Genomic DNA, 16,446 nt, shown 5'->3' with positions numbered 1-16,446 from the left:
CAGCTGCTGGAGGAGCACTGGAGCTGCTTCTCCTGGGTTTTGTTTGCTCCCCCCAGACCCTCTTTCCCATGTCCCTCCTGAGCTGATGAGCTTGGCTGCCTCACAACCCCCCCAGCTCGCCCCCCAGCCCCTTTGGCTCCTGCAGGCTGTGTTTTGGGAAGGAGTGTGGATGCCCTGGGGCACAGACCTGACCTTGGGACCAAGAGGAGGTGGGTTTCAGCAAATCCTGCCCGTGCTGGGCACCCCTGAGTGCTGGGCAGCTCCCAGACCTGGGTGCTGCTCCCTGGGGACGTGACTGTGGGGAGGGAAAGCCAGAGCAACCCTTCCAGCCTGGAGAGGACCCCTTGTGACAGGCAATGCCAACATCCAGTGACATTCCCCAGGTCCTTGGCCAACTGGGCACGTGGTGGGACCCCGAAGGAGGAGTTCCCAGTCCTGGTGCCTCCAGGAGGATTTGGATCTCTGCAGGGAATGGGTTTTGGCTGTGGGAGGTTGTGATGAGGATGGATGTGGGTATCCCTGTGCTACCCTGGGATGTGGGAGGGGATGGGGAAGGGGTGGCCCAAGGGGATGGAGTGGGATCTTCTGGCCTCCCCTTCTGCCTGGCTCCTGCAGGAGCCTTGGCTGGAGCTGGGGGGCTGCCCCCAGCCAGGGACCAGGGATTTTTGGGGAGCCCAGCTCCTGCATCCCACAGAGTGCCCTCAGCCTCTGCCTCCCCAGCTGCTCCCAGCCTGGAGCCAGAGGAGCCCATAGGCTGGGAAATGGAACTTTCTGGTCCCCTCCGTGTGAAATTACCATTTTTAAGCATCCTCCAGCTCAGCTGTTGAAAACCGGCGGGGCTGAAGCCCGGAGAACCCCCGGAAAACAGCAGCCAGCGGTGCCACCCTCCCTCCCTCTCCCCGCCGACACTTTTCCAGGTGTATTTTCCCCTCCTATGAATGTCCTCGCAGGGACCCCGCCGGGATGCGGTGGAGCGGCAGCTCCGCGGCGCGGGGAAGGCTCCGTGCGCACATGCCATGCCTGGGACAGCCACTAGTCGGCAATTCCAGCCTGGATTGTGGCTGGAAAAAGACCTGGCCTGAGAGAGGGGAGGCTGCGGTGCTCGGAGCAGCCCGGGCAGGGGCTCCTCAGACGCGCTCGGTGCAGTTTGGGAAGGGCTTTATTGGTGGGTTTGGTGCCTACAGTTCATGCCGGGAGGGTACAGGGGTCTCGGGGGGGTTTTTGCTCTTCGCATGCAGGTACAACGCGGAGGGTCGGGGTGACCCCTGCAGGTCATCCCCAAAGCTCAGCTGCCCCTTTGGTCCTCGGACTGAACTGCCCAAGGGTCCGACTTGGGTGGTTTTGGCGGATTCAAACGTGCTGTGGGAGCACGCGGTGCCGCGGGAATTCTTTTTTTTTTTTTGGTTTTTAATTGAGGTACCTCGGCTGCCCGGGCAGGGAGGGAGCTCAGAGCCAAGCTGGGGGGTGCCCAGGCAGCTGAGAGTGACAGCACCAGGAATTCCCACATCCCTCAACCCCCGTCCCGCCCTGATCCAGTGGGCTGGGAGGAAGATTTGAGACCTGTAACCAGGCTGTTCCTCAGGGGGTTTCTCTCTGACTCCAGCAGCAGGAAAGGTTTCTCTCCTTTAATTCTGGAGCAGGAGGCTGATGGAAGGGGGGAGGAAATGGAGGGGAAGGAGTGGATTTGCTCTTCCTCATCCCAGACTGAGGGATGCTTCAGACTGATATTTTAACCCTTTACTGCTGCAGCTCCCAACCTCCTGGATGCTTCTCCCGTGGCCAGGGGGTTCAGAGCTGCTGGTTCTGCAGGACCCCCCACCCAAACCCCCCCCCGGGGGTCGGATGCTCAGGGTCAGGTTTGAGAGGTGGGATGAGCCCCGTCCCCGCTGCATCCCCCCCAGGCCGGGGGAGAAGGTGTGGGGGGGTCAGAGGGGGGTCGGTGCTGGGATCCATCCCACCCTGCGTGGCTGGAGAGTCAGGAAGAGGAAGAATTCTGGGAAGACGAAGAGTTTGGGGTCGAGAGGCTCCGGCTGCCGGAGCCCCCTGATTGCACTACTGCGAAGCCGAGTCAGGCTGAGAAGCTGCACTGGAACGGGGTGAGGGTCTCCCCAGGGTCGGGGGAGCCAAGTCCTGAGGGTGGGAGGGGCCGGGTCAGATCTCGATGACGGTGGCCCGGCGCAGGCACAGGGGGGCGTCGGGGGGCACCGCGTTCCGCTTGATCTCGTTCCCGTCGAGCCGCAGGACCTGGAGCCGGGAGTAGTTCATGACGTCCACCACGGAGCAGAAACTGCTGATGGAGAACTCTGTGGAGGACAGAGGGTGGAGCTGAGCACAGGCTTCAGCCCCCTCCAGCCTCCCTGATGGGGCTGGTTTTTGGGGACTGATGTCAGAAATGGCAAAGGGGCTGCTGGGTCAGAGGTATCAACCTCTGAGAGCTGCTTTATGTTAAGGTGGGCAAGGAACAAAACAGAGCCACCCCAAATCGCTGTAAATTCAGACTCAACACGCTCCTCTCTTAAACTGAAAGGGTTCCTGATGCTCCTGGCTGCAGGCAGAAGGAGCAGGCAGGTTTGTGCCTATCCAAGGGTTTGGAAGCAGGTTCTTGGCTCCATTGCCCAGCCGGGGTGGAGCTTGTAGGGTGGAGTAGGATGGAAAACATCGCCTTTCATCAGGAATTGCCTCTGTAGCCCCTTTTGGAGGCTTCACAGGCTGCAGTCTCCATCCCCTGACCCTCCCTGGCCACCATGGGACCCCCAGGCAGCATGTCCAGGAGGAAGGATGTCCCTGTCCCCATCCAGACATCCCCTGTCCGTTCGAATGCTGCCAGCGCCAGGCAGGGAAATTCCAGCCCAGTCCAGACTGGGTTTGGAAGGAGGAGATGGAACAAACCCCAACGTACATTTTTCTGTGCAGGATTTGGGACTAGAGGGCAGCAAAGCTCCAGGCCGGGATGCTGCTGGGGAAGGCGGGGGGATGCGGGGGGACCCCCGAGCGCCTGGACTGGGGGGCTGGAGGGGCACGGCCCCGGCCCGGGGGCACCCCCAGGGGTTAGTGCTGCACAGCTGGACCCGGGGGTGCCGCGAGGGTCGGTGGCAGAAGGTGCAGCGGGAGGAGAAGCTGCTGCCAAGCCCGAGCGTCTCCGCGGTGGCTCCGTGGCATTTGTGGGCAGACGGCAACAGCTACAGATTTTGAAAGCAAACATTCGGGAATCTGTTCTTGTTTCTGTGTTTCTGTCAGTTCCCCGGTGCGGGGTTGTGTGTTTTCTCTGCAACACTGACACGTCCCTGTCCCAGCCCTGGGACTCCAACCCCGGGGACTCCAGTGCTGCTCCCAGAGGGTCCTGCCCTCGGGGTCTGGCAGGTGAGGGGGCAAGGCTGGATTTTTCCAGGAGATTGCTTGGGGGTTTATTTTTCTAGCTTATTTTTATAGATAGCAGCCCCAGAACAATCTGTTCCTGTTATTTATTTGTGTATTAAGCGGAGTGGATTTCAGTCCTGGCAGGAGATGCTGCGTGGAGGGCTCTGATCACTGAGAGCTCCCGTCTGGCCCAGCCCTGTCAAGGACGAGCCCCTGGGCTGCAGGCTGGGACCCCTGGGGGGCTTTGGGACCACGGATAGGGCCATGACCTGTGGTGGGGCCCTGGAAGGTGGGCAGAGGGGGCTGTGCTGGCCCTGGGCACTGCAGGGGAATCCCTGACCCCTGTGTTAGTGCTGCCCAGGGTGACGTGCGTTCCCACGTGCAGTGACCGTGGCAGAGGGGACACCCCACCTCTGTCCACTGCTGCTGACCCATCCACCCATGAGCACTGCTGGACTGGAACCACAAACCCCTCTCCAGGTGGTGCCTCACCTGCTTTCTGGCATCTCCAACCAGAAGATGTTCAGGCTTCTGATAAACAGCCAGAAAAACCAATGCAATGACCCCCTGGATCACACCGCAGCATTCTGGGCTCCGTGTGTGTTGGGATGCCACGGGTCCCATTCCTGCCTTGCTCAGGGCCACCTGGAAGTCTCCCGAATTCCACCTTCCTGCTCAAACCATTACCCCAGGTGGTTTCCCACATGTTCTGCATCCCCATCTCCTCATCCCCTCCTGCACCTCCATCCATCCCCTGTGCCACCATCCCCTCTCCACCACGCCTGGGTCGGCACGTTCCTGCTCACCATTGATCTGGTTCCCCTGCAGGTAGAGGTTCTCCAGGTTGGTGTTGACCCGGGGGATCTTCTGGAGCCGGTTGTAGGAGAGGTCCAGCTCGAGGATGCTGCTGCTGTTGAACGTGTTGGAGGAGAGGCCTTGGTTTGTCAGGCTGTTGTGGGACATCCGGACATAGAGCAGCCTGGGAGACACCTGGAAATAGTCATCAGGGATGGCGTTGATGTAGTTGTACTCTAGGTAAAGCTGTTCCAAGGACACCGGGAGCCCGTCAGGGACTTTTCTGAGGTGGTTGTAGCTCAGATCAGCAAGGATCAAAGACTTGAGCCCTTTGAGGGAAGCCCCCATCTCAAAAATGAAGTTGTGGCTGAGGTACAGGGCCGTGAGGTTCTCCAGACCCTCCAGAGCGTTGGAGGGCACCTTGGAGATCTGGTTGTAAGAGAGGTGGAGCTCTCTCAGGGAGCGGGGCAGGGGGCTGGGCAGCTTGGTCAGGTTGTTGTTGTTCATGTACAGCCTCTCCAGGTTCTTGAGCTTCCCGAAGACCCTCTTGCCCATCCTGTCGCTGCTGATCTGGTTGTTGTGCAGCGCCAGCCACTCCAGCTCCGTGGCGTTGTCAAAGGCGCCCTCCTGGATGGAGGTGATGAGGTTGTTCTGGAAGTAGACGTACTTCATGCGGGAGGGCACGAAGGGCAGGTACCTCAGGTTGCGGGTGTCGCAGTACATGGCCGAGGAGAAGTTGGGGGGACAGTCACACTCCTGGGGGCACTGCCAGGAAGGGGCCTGCTGGGGTTCGGGGCCGGGCTCCGGCTCCGTGTCGGGAGCTGCGGGGTAGGAGTACACGTACGGGGGGCTCTCGTCCTCGTAGTAGGGCACGTAGTTGTAGGAGGCCACGCGGGACTGCCTCAGGTAGTACTGCAGCCAGGCCAGGTCCTCCTCCTCATTGTACTGGCCCAGCGAGGCCCCGCAGAGCCCGGCCACGATGAGGATGGTGATGGTGACCCAACACATGGCGCCGGAGGGACCTGCCGGGGGAGAGGTGGGGAGGAAACCGTCAGCAGGGTCAGGTCTGGTTTTGCACTACCTGGGAATCCAGCGGGGTGGGATGTGGGTGCTGGATGGGCTTGGTGGTACTTGGCAGCAGAGCTGGAGAACCTGAGTGAATCCTACCCAAAAAAACCCACAGCTGCTGACATCTCCTGTGTGCAGTTACCTGATCTTCCCCCTTTTCACCTCAAGCCTGTGAGAAACCTCCACCCCAGTGGAGATTTACCTGCAAAATCCTGGTTTATGGATATTTCTGCTAGGAGTGAGGAGAGGATGGAGATACAGGACCCACGGTCTGGATTTGTGTAAGGTCACACGAGGTTTGCTCTGAGGTGCCCTGGGCTTGGCTCTGCATGGGGGGGAGGAGAAGGGACTTGGAAGCTCTCCAGCTGAGTGAACGAGAGGGAAAGCTGCCAGCTCAGGTTGATTTGGGAGCTCAAGGCATGTTTTGATGGAGCTCAAGGCATCTTTCATGGAGCTCTATTTATGCCGCACTCGCAGGCGACACGACTCGCTGTGGGTTCCATCCAGCTCTCCCTCCCCCCACGGAAACGCAGGATGCTCGGGACTGATGTAAATCCTGGTAAACAAGTTCTGCCTTATTTTTGAAATGAAACCACTCCCAAGCTGAGATTCCCCCAGCTCAGCCCCGACAGGAGAAGGGGCAGCACCCGCCGGGCCCTCGGTGTGACCAGGGACAGGGAGTGTCACCAGACCTGGCGATGGGCTCTGCTTGTGGCATCCAGCCACGAGGGCTGGGATCCAGAGGAGAGCAGGGCTGGGAGCTGGGAGCAAGGCAAAGCCATCCCTGACCCCCGTGGCTTGGCATGGGCTTTGCAGCCACCCCCTGCCATGCCCAGGGCACGGCGGGGCTGCAGCAGGAGGGACTCCAGCCACGGCTGCTCATCCCGGGCTGAATGAGCACACGGAGTGTCCTGGAGCCAGGCAGCTTGAAATCCCTCCAGGAAATGCTGTTGGGAGCAGGAGAGGAGTCGCTCCCTCCTGTGGCTCCTACATACGTGGCTGGGAGCTCATCCCTGCCAGCTCGGCTCCGGCAGCCACGGGCCGGGCGAGGGCTGAGCAGGGACCAGTGTCCCCCCTCGCCGTGCCAGGGGTGGCCGTGGGGTCACCTGGTGACCCCTCGCCATGTCCCCAACCCGCAGCACAGAGGGGGTGTCTGGCCTGGCAGACAAAGTGGGCACAGTGTGCAGGAGGCAGTGGCCACCCTGGCACGGGAAGAAAAGAGGGACTGAGCTGGTGGTGGGCAGACATGGCTCCCTGGCTTTCTCCTCCTCTCCCTCCTTCCCCCTCTGTGTGGAAGCAGAGCAGACGTGATCCTTGGGGATGCTGTGTGCCACGGGGGAGCTTGGCAGTGGCAGAGGAGTTTCTCCTCCTCCTCCTCCCGCTGCTCCAGGGCACTGTGCCTGCTGACATACCAGAGCCTCCGGCTTCTCCACCCATGCAGAGCCACTTGGCAGCCCCTTCCCAGGGGCCCTTCTGGGGCAGGACCCAGCCATGCAGTCCCTCCACCTTTCCTAGTGCCCCCCTTCAACCTGCTGGTGACCCCAAGCCTGTCCCCAGCAGACACCACTGACCCTCTCTTCATTCATGGGTGGCTTCTCCCCTCCCTGGTGGGCTTCATCCCTGGTTTTGAGGTGGGATCTGACCTGAGTGTTCCAGCCTCGAGATCTATGTCACCTCCTGGTGTCCCTGCTCTGTGCCAGGGGCTGCTGAGCTAAGGGGGTCAGCTCCTCATCCCAAGAAGGAGTGGGTTTTGGAGTAAGGGGCTTTTATGGACTGTGGCCATCCATGGACTCGGCCCGTTGCTGCTGTGCCAGGCACGAAACCAGCTCCCCCTTTCCCTGGGGATGGGTAGGGAGGCACTGCCAACCCTGGGTGTGCATGGGTGAAGGTGTCCAGCTCCCAGGCGAGCGGGCATGGAGCTGCCAGAGGGGCAGGAGGGGAGGTGGGTGGGATGGGAGGTGGACAGGAGGGGAGATGGGCAGCAGGAGAAGTGGGCAGGAGGAGAGATGGGTGGGTTGGGAGATGGGCAGGAGGGGCGGTGGGTGGGATGGGAGTTGGGCAGCGGGAGAGGTGGGCAGGAGGGAAGGGCTTTCCCAGAGGTGTGGGAGCTCTGGCTCTCCCAGCTGTGCCACCCGTGTCGCTGGCGTGTGCTCCCCGTGGCAGCCGCGCCGGCCGAGGCGCAGGTACGGAAATCAGGCTTCAAAAAAAATAATAATGAAAAAAAAATCCTAATAAATATATACAGAGCCGGACTTACCAAGGTGAGATCCTCCTCTCCAAAGCCTGGCTGTGCTGCTCCGGGCTCGCCCGTGTGTCAAGCAGCATGGAGTGAATCCCGAGCCGCAGAGCCTGGTGCCCGCCCCAGATCCCAGAGCAAATATTGTGCTTGCAGGTCACGGGCTCGCCAGGGTTTTTGGGGAGTGACCTCCCAGCAGCAGCCAGTTTGCAGGAGAGACTGGAGAGACCCTAATGCTGCCTGGCGTTATAAATAACCTGCTTTTTCTTTCCTCCCTCTCCCCCTCTCTCTCTCTCTCTCTCTCTCTCTCCCGTCTTTTCTCATAGGAGTGTTGGCACTTTTCAGGCTCTCTCTGTTTAACGACTTAGTGGAATTGGGATGTTGTTTTTAAAAGGGCTGTTGTCAGGTCTCCTGTGTTTCTCATCAGGGAGTGATGAGGAGGCCTCTGGCCAGATTAAAAAATATCGGATTTTGAGGTGCTGAGGATGGGATTCTTTGGGAGACACAAGGAATTATCCTTAACTTTTACAGCACCAGGAGAAGAGAAGTTAGTGCTGCTCCGATGGCAGCCTGGGCTGCCTCTGCAGGAAGCCTCAGTTTATGCAGTCCTGCTATTAAATATTTGGGATAAACATTTCCATGAACGATAAGGCTGCAGCATCCAAGGTAAATAAATTGCCTACCAAAGAGCCACTGTGACAGCAGGAATTTGTCTCCAGCTTGGCAGGACAGAGATGCCAAGCTGGCATTTCGGCAGGCTGTGCCCACCCCCCGGGGATGAGGGGTCTCATCCATCTCCCCGAGGCTGAGCTGGGGGTGGTGGGATGGGACAGGGGAGAGTGTCCTGAGGGTGACCCGTGGTTGGGCAGAGGTTTTGGGGCTCTCTGTGCCACAAGGCTCATCCCAGTGCCAGCCTTGCCCTGAGGGGATTCCTGCAAAGTGGGGGCTCAGCGGGTGCTGTCACAGCCCCCCCCCCAGTCCCCACCCTGGCTCCCTGTGCACTTTGGAGACAGCTCTTCCAGGGCTCTCCAAGCATTTCCTCCCACAAGGAAAGGAAAGGAGGAGCCCAAACCGCCCATCGCCTTCCCCTGCCCGGCTCCAGCAGCACGCCCGGGTCCTCCCAGGAGCCTGGAATTACTTAGTGGAGCTCAGCAGGTGCCAGCTCCCTCCGGGCTTGCTTTCTCCTCGCTTTCCACAGAGATTTCCCAGCCAAAACATCCCGTTCCCCTGGGGAGCCTTGCAGAGATCCTTATCGCTCCCCAGGCCCTGCTGGGAGGAGGAGGAGGGATGTGCAGGGAGGAGGGATGTGCAGGGAGGAGGGATGTGCAGGGAGGAGGGATGTGCAGGGAGGAGGGATGTGCAGGCTGCTTGGTGGCCGGGCTGGAGGGACACACTGTACAGTGGGGACTTTGCCAGAAATCCTGTCTTTTTGGGAAGGAAGAGTGTGCCTGGAAAGCACAGCTCACTGTGCCGGGATCTGCAGGGAGAGAGGATCTGGAGGAAGCCATACCTTCGAGTGGGAAAAGAGGCCAGGGAGGAAAATCCTGGGAAAATGGGGCTTTTTTGGAAGCAACTCTTTGTGCCCTCCAAACCCTGCCGTGGCAGCTGCAGTGGTGTGGGGCAGCTGCAGGAGGGATCTCACCATGGCAAGGAGGGGCTCGAGGCTTTGGGGTGATGTGGAGACTGACCCTGCTTGGAGGGGTTTGTTCCCACTGCCAGGGAGCTGAATTCCAGGGAAAATGGTGTGAGGGCAGTGGCAGCCAGGCCCTTCTGCTGCTCAGCACTCAGATGGTATCAACCACCATCACACCTCTGGCAGCTCGAGGGGTCCCAGTGACCAACAGCCCCGAGGCTTTCAGGGCCTGGATGTTCTTCTGGAAAAGCAGACAGTCCCCAGCTTGGTTAGAACAGGAGCAGGGCCTCCCCAGCTTCTGGAAGTTTAAAGTATTCCTGATCCAGGACATGCTCCCCTTGGAGGAGGCACCTGCCCTGGGTGCCAGGGGCTGGTGGTCCCTGGGGGATGCTGAGGAGCCCTCCCTGCAGGAGCTGGCCCTGAATGGGGCCATTCCCCAAGGTCACATCCCCCCTTCCCAGCCCAAACCAGGAAATAACAGTGTGCTTGAGCTCAGTCTGTGCATCCCCTGCAGTCCCCAGGACGTGCTGTCCAATCTCACCCTGACCAGATTAGAACTATCTCAGGGAAGTGAAAACTTGCTGTCGGAGGGACAACATATGTCTTGGCTTTTTTCTCCATCCAGCCTTGGGATCTCATGCTCCACTTATCCTCCATCTCCCAGGCTGCTGGCAGGGCTCCCTCACCTGGCACGTGGTGGGTGTTGATGGGACCTCGATGCTCCTGCTCGTTTCAGCCCAGCACAAACCAGCTCCTCTCGCCTTCCAAGTGATTCCGTGGAGCTTTTTTGACATCTTTCCCCGTAAACACCAATTCCCCTTTGCTGATGGTTCAAAGGAAGCCCTGAACTGGTGACAGGAGCTGGGAACATGCTGTCCTGCTCGCTGGAAGCCAGTGGTCCTTATCAGCACATAATCCCATCCGCTGTGGTTATTCCAGTGATCCCAGTCTGGGTCTCATCACTGCCTCTGTTGCTTTGCTTTGGTTTTCCAGCCCAAACTGATGTGAACAAGGACTATTTTGGTTGAGTTTGTTCCAGTTGTTTTGATCAAATGCTTTGGAGCTTTTTAGCTGAAACCACTGAATCTGGCCCGAGTTTGCCTTTTATCTGCAAATCTGGGAGCCGGGAGCGCTGGCTTCCCTGTGGATGGACATGGATTTATCAGGATGCTTTTGGCACGAGGGCTGGATGCTTCACGGCATAACAAAGAACCAAAACATTGCTCTGATGCTCCTGCTAAGGCTGGAGCTTGTTCTGCCTGGATGAAGGGAGGATTAAACCCACCAGGAGCATCCAACAACAGCAACTGTCGCAAACACGGCTACTCCGGCAGCTTCCCCTTTTTACTCATGGAAAAGTTATTCCTGCCTCTTCCATGGTTCCAAGAAGTTTCAGCTTTGCTGGAGCTGTTGGCTGCTCTGTCCCCCCACTCCTGCTATTTTCCTCTAATTTCCCTGTCCTGGGAGGGGGTCACCAGTCCCACAGGGCTCTGGATTGTGGCTTCCCAGTCCCTCCATCCCGCACGTTCTGCAGGTGATGCCCCAAACTATTCCACCCACTCTGCCTGAGCAAGGCTGGAGGTGCCAATGGATTCCTTGGCTCCCATTTGGACTCTGGTCACTGGAGTCCCCTAAAAGAGCAGCTGGGACCTGCACCCTCCAGGGATCTGCCTTTAAAGAACAAGGTCCAGGAGGGGACCTGCAGGACCAGCCAGGGCAGGGCACAAGCAGCTCTGTGTTCAACCCCTGGGAACACTGGTGTCCACAGGGCAGCTTGGGATTCTCTGTGCCTGGGGGAGCATCCCTGTGGTTTTTTGTCACCTCAGACGCCCCCCCAGGGCTCTGCTGCTCCTGCTCAAAGGGTTGTGCTGGAAAAAGCTCTCCTGGAAGCCCCCACGGCTGCAACACAAGCAGGCAGAGGAAAGATGGGCAGGGAAACGGAGTCCTGAGGGGGTGCAGGCAGTGGGGAGGTGCAGGGATCACTGGGTGCCTTTGGGCTCAGCCTCAGCCCAGCTGGGTGGGGGGAGCAGCCTCAGCATCTGGCAAACGGCTGCGGCTGCAGCTCCGCTCCCCGGACGGGAAGGGTCAGGGAGGAAGAGCCGAGCGAACCCTCCCTCGACCTCCCCGCTCACCCCGGCCTCCCTTTTCCCTTTTTTCTTTTACAGCAATACATTCTTCAGCCCAAACAACATTCTTGAACCGAGATTTGAGGGAATCTGGAGGGAGTCGGTCACTCGGAGACGGAGCAACAGCCGAGCGAGCCCTGGAGCTCTGCTGGAAACTCTGACGGGGTTCTGCGGGCGATGCTCCGGTCCCAGGGGCCAGCCCCGGCTGCTCCCGGCGCTCCTGGGATCGCCACATTTCCAGGGGAGGTGCTCCACAGCTTCCCTTGCATGCAACGAGCTGCGAGGGCTGAGCCCAGGCCGAGGGAGGGAGAGCAAAGCCCCCAGTGCCCCTTCCCCTGCCCAGCTGGGACTTGGCTGCGGGCACTGGGATGTGCTGGGAGCCAAAGCAGGCTGGGGAAGCCTTTGCCCCATTCCACTGTAATTACAGGCTGCCCCTGGCACTCTGGAGCCTCAAGTAATCACTCCCTGGTGTCTGGGGGTCTGGGGATTATTATGGGGTGGGCTCAACCCTCACAGTGCCCGGCCCCAGGAATGTCCCTGCAGCCCATTCCACAGCTCCCAAGCCCCTGGACGTGGCTCTGGATACCCAATGGTCTCAGCATGTGGGCTCTCATCCCCCTCCCTGCAAATCCAAGGCACTGGATCTCTTAAATCCCCATTTCCAGGCCCCGGTGCCCCTCCCCTCACAGCATGGCTGGTGCCCTGGGCCGTGCTGGGAGAGGATGGCTCAGCACAAAGGGGGTCAGAGCTCATTACAGCCGCTGTAAAATGTGTTTGAAAAGGTTAAGTGTTTGATTTGGAACAGAGCTGGAAACTCTGAAGCGTTTCCTCCTCCCGTCGCTCCCTCGCCTGGCCCTGGCCCTGTGCTGAGCTCTGCTGACACCTCCCTGGCCAGCAGAGCCTGCCTGGAGCACACAGTGACACAGCCCGGGAGCCCTGGGGTTTGCAGAGCAGCCAGGAGAGGTTCCGTGACATCATCCAAGTGCAAATCCCCCCGGGAGGGCAGGAGGGAGCTGCCAGGTCCCCAAGTGCCATCGGGTGTCCCAGCCTGCCATGGGTTACTGCCTGTTGGGTTCATTGGGGCTGTGACACAGGTCTGTGCCCAGGGCTGGGTGGGCATCGCTCTGTTCTCCTGCTCGTGGGTGCCACGTGGTGCCAGGACCAATCCCAGCAGGATGCTGACACCTTCCCAGTCCCAGCCTGGCACCCTGCTCCCCAGGGGGATGGATGTCCACACGCAGAGCCCTGCACTCAGCCAGCCCAGGATGGGGCCCTTGCTGGACCCCGGGACAAGGGCACGGGAAGCTCCAGAGCTGGGATGGTGGCTCTGTGATCCGAGGCTGAGCAAGGTCCCAGCTGCCTCTCCCTCCTCCCCTCCGTGGCATCCAGGCTCTGAAGGCATCCAGGTGCTGCCTGCAGCTGTCCAGGGAGCAGAAGGAAAAAACGAAGCAGCGTTTCCTTGCTCCGAGCCCTCAATTCATGTTTTCAAAGGCCCTTTGAACGATCGGCTCCTCTGCGAAGCCTCCCAGCTCTCCTGAACAAACAGCAGGAGGGAGCAGGTTCATTCCAGCCCTGGCTGAGGCTCCTGGATGGGGAAAATCTCACGTCATGTTTCCCATGAGCAGGGAGCCCCCAGAGCCCTCCTGCAAAGTGCTGTCCCCAAAAGTGTCCCCAGCCCTGTTCCCAAACCTCAGGTCTCTCCTCTCCAGCCTTGAGGGCTTAGTGGAAACCTCCTCCTCCTCCTCTTCCTCTTTGTCCTCCTCAGTGAGTTTGGCACCCAAAGCTCTCTGCAAACAGGGCTGCAGCCACACTGGGAGCCAAACATAAATCCAAAAGGACAAATTTCAATCCATACAGAGGTTAATAAATGATCACCCAGCAGTGTGAGCTGCACTGGGCAGCAAACAGGGGCAGGGTCCTGGGGCACAGTCAAACTCTGGGGGTCCCTCCTGGCTCTGCAAGGACCATCAGAAAGGAGCAGGCTGAATGTCCCCTGTCCCAGGGTGCCTTTATCTGTCACTGCTGATGCTCTGCAAACGTACAGACCCCCAGATCCACTCCCCTGGGAGTGGGGAGCTCTGGAGCAGGGGCACAGAGCTGGTAGGAGAGGGGGAGATCCTGTTCCAGCTGGTTACATCCCCACAGCCCGATGGGCACCCGATCCCAGCTGTCCCATGACTTGCTCAGCCCTTCCCTGGTGCCTCCTGGTTGCCCCTAGGATCCGGGAAGGTCATGGCACTGATTTCCCCTCCCAGATGGGCTGTTTTTCTCTCTAAAGCATCTTAACTATGAAAAAAAAAAAAAAAAGAGAGAAAAGAGGAACATCAGCTGCCTGGGAAAGCCATCAGCATTCCTGCCTGCTCCTGCCACCTGGCTTCCCAAACCATCCCACTGCCCGGAGCAGAGCTGAGCCCTGCCAGGGCCACTCCAGAAAAACCTCTGCCCTCGCTGCTCCGGCTTCTTCTGAGCTGCAAAACTCCTCCAGATTAAAGGCAGAGGAGTTTGGGAGGTTTTTTTTACGGGAAAAAAAAGGCTTTGGAGATAAACAGGAGCGAGAAGCGGAGCGTGGGCGGGCGCTGCTGCCGCTGCTGTGCAGCTGAATTGAGTCCTCTCGTCTGGGGGAGACTTGGGGTCCTGGCAGCGATTTAGGGAAACAAAAAGAGCATCTAGAAGGGGGTGGCGTTGGATGGACCTGACCCCCTGGGTTTGGGGTCGTGATGTCCCTCTCTGCCACGGCCCGGGGTTTGAGGCTCAGCCCTGGTGCCCTGGTCACCTCTCCCCCCTGGATGGGGGCTGTGGATGTTCCCCCGTGGAGCGGGGCCGGGCTCAGGGGGGCCGTGGGCAGGCTCAGCCGAGCTGGGGGTGGGCAGGGAGCCGCCGAGCCCCGGCGGGTGCTGTCAGCCCGCGAGCAATAATTAGCGATGATCAAAGCGGCTCCTTCCCGACAGCCCTGAATACGGATGCTTGGAAATCTCCCGGCTGCTGGCAGGGAGGGAACAACGCCCGCTCCCGTTGGCGGGCCAGTCTGAGCCGCTCCCAGGACCCCCAGCACCGCTGGGGGGATTCCGGGGGGCTGGGGGTGAGTGTCGCCATGGGGCAGAGCTCTGTGTGGGTCACAGGGCATGGGGGGCTCTGCTCCCAGCCTGGCAGTGGCCAGGCCTCAGTCCTGGCATCTCTCCTCCCCGAGAAGAGGGAGCTGGGAAATCTGGAAGCTCCTCGGGGCTGGAGCAGGATGAGCAGCGTGACCCACCCCAGCCTGGGATCCGGCCCCTCCTGCACTGCCCGGTCACCCGTGTCCCTGCTGCAGGCTCTGCCCGGGTTATCCCAGCTGGATATCCCCGCTGGAGCTGGCACTGACCCCCTGCCCTCGAGCCAGAGGTGGGCAGACCTCTGCTCCTGTGCCCTTGCCTGATTCTCCAGCCTGGGAGAGGCCATGCTCTGTGGGCTTTGATTAATTCCTGCCTTGTTTCCGTTCCCAGAGGCCCCCGGGGTTCGTCTCCCCTGTTCTCTCCATTCTTCCCTTTGGAATTGCACAGTGGAGCACATCCTGTTTGGGTCCCCAGGACTTCTCCCTGGCTCTTGGGCTCAGTTTTATCTCTTCCTTCAAAGAGAGAGGGAATCCACTGCGGAGCTGAGCCGGACACCCGGCCCCAGCTGCCTCGGGAATGGAGGGAAGGGCTGATCCTGAGAAATTGGTCTGGATTTGGGATGCTCTCTGTGGTGCCCCCACTGCCCCCTTTGCTGTCTGCAGGTACTCGTCCCCTCAGCTGTCACACGCTCCGTGTCAGGGACGCGGGACAGCCCCGGGGTGTGAAAACACTGGAGATGTTCCTGTATTTCCCGGGAAGGGCCAGGCTGGCTGCGGCTCAGCCCCAAGGGCGGCGTTTGCTCCCTCCCGGAGAGCTGAGGAGAGGGAAGGGGGTGCCCGGACCGCGACCAAGACAAACACGGGGCTGAGAGGCAGGTGGGCCGTGAGTCCCCAGGAGTAACCTCAGGGAAAACAGCTCCCGCTCTGAGGATTTCCTTCCTTCCCAGTTTTATTCTGGAGCGCGCTGCAGCTCCCGCTCTCCCTCCCGGCCGGCGCCGCGCTGGAGGGAGGGGTTGGCTGCCTGCGGCTTTCTCCCTGCTCCCTGCGAGCCCGAGATGCTGATGTGTAAGCTCTGGGTCTCCTCGGCTCCCCAGGTTCTCCATGGCTGGCTCGGCGGCTCCGGGAGGAGGCAGCCGCCCCTATAGGCGCTCCCATATTGCTCCCGGCTCCTGCGCACACATTTCCGCCGCTGTGTGGAGAGGGAACGTGCGTCTCCAGAGCAGCGCCGGGATTAACGGGCTGCAAGGAACAGGGCAGCTCCCACCGCCTCACCCCTGTCCCTGCCGGCAGCGGGTGCAGCCCCGGCACTGCCGAGCCCGGAGCCGGCTTCGCTCCGGCGGCTCCTCCGAAACATCCCATCCCAAAGCAATTTTCCGACAAGCCTCCGCTTGCAGGGAGTCTGACCTTTTCATTAATAAATCAGCTGTGTTATTGAACGCATGAATAATGCATGATCACACCCAGCCCTGCGCTGAGCTCTGTGTGTAAAATGTAATTAATCCTCTCCCGTAACACCCCCGAGGGCCGGGGATGGATGGGGATGGTGCCAGCGGCACCCGGCGATGTTCCGGAGCATCCCGGTCCCAGCGATGGCTCCGGGGCATTCCCTTCTCAGCAACGCATCCCGCTCACCCTGAGGGGGGTTCCCTCTAGGAATTTTTTTTTTCCTGCTTTTTAATCCGGGTGTTTTAAAGAGGAAAATTTCCCTTTGCTGTGCAGCTGCTGGAGGAACCCCCGGCAGGATCCTTTCCCCGAGCGTTTCCTCTGGGAAATAACATCGGCTTTTGCTTTCCCCGACCTTTTCCTGCTGTGGCTGTTAATAACGTGAAATCCTGAGTAAATGTCTCCATTCAGGTGTGTTTAACAGGAACCCGTGAGCAAACACTGTCACCGCTGGTGCGATCTCCAGGAGACCCCCAGGCATTTGAATGGGATTCAGCCCCGAAAATGGCCTCGATCCCAGCGGGGTTTCTTCCCTCCAGCTGCCACTCGGGAGGGGTGGGAAAGCGTTTCCTTGTTTTTAAACTCAATAAAAGTTTGACCCGGTGGATGGTGCCGGGGATGGCGTTACTTTGACCCCGCGGGGGCTGTTTGCTCCCTGCCCAGCGCTCCTCTCACTCCCGGGGGACATGGAGGGGGGTTT

At 59.9% G+C, this 16,446-nt stretch overlaps 1 protein-coding gene across 1 annotated transcript; it reads right to left on the bottom strand.

Annotated features, from left to right (window-relative positions):
• Positions 1 to 1,141: 1,141 nt before the first annotated feature.
• FMOD (fibromodulin) lies at positions 1,142 to 7,726 on the bottom strand. Its single transcript, XM_017832102.1, has 3 exons — positions 7,478 to 7,726; positions 4,164 to 5,174; positions 1,142 to 2,303 (listed from the first exon to the last, which is right to left on the bottom strand). The coding sequence occupies exons 2-3, from the start codon at positions 5,158 to 5,160 to the stop codon at positions 2,152 to 2,154; spliced, it is 1,149 nt and encodes a 382-aa protein (XP_017687591.1). The 5' UTR covers positions 5,161 to 5,174; positions 7,478 to 7,726; the 3' UTR covers positions 1,142 to 2,151.
• Positions 7,727 to 16,446: the final 8,720 nt, after the last annotated feature.

Source organism: Lepidothrix coronata, unplaced genomic scaffold (assembly GCF_001604755.1).
Source record: "Lepidothrix coronata isolate B3197 unplaced genomic scaffold, Lepidothrix_coronata-1.0 Scaffold199, whole genome shotgun sequence".
NCBI lineage: Eukaryota > Metazoa > Chordata > Aves > Passeriformes > Pipridae > Lepidothrix > Lepidothrix coronata.
The sequence above is the reverse complement of the archived record's forward strand: the minus strand, read 5'-3'. Positions and strand labels throughout refer to the sequence as shown.

What these genes read in the sequence shown, in the direction of transcription:
- FMOD (XM_017832102.1), bottom strand. Translation starts at nt 5,160, where the DNA reads ATGTGTTGGGTCACCATCACCATCCTCATCGTGGCCGGGCTCTGCGGG. An exon ending in GCAGGGGAACCAGATCAATG is followed by an intron (nt 2,304 to 4,163) that starts GTGAGCAGGAAC and finishes TGTCCTCCACAG; the next exon opens with AGTTCTCCATCAGCAGTTTC.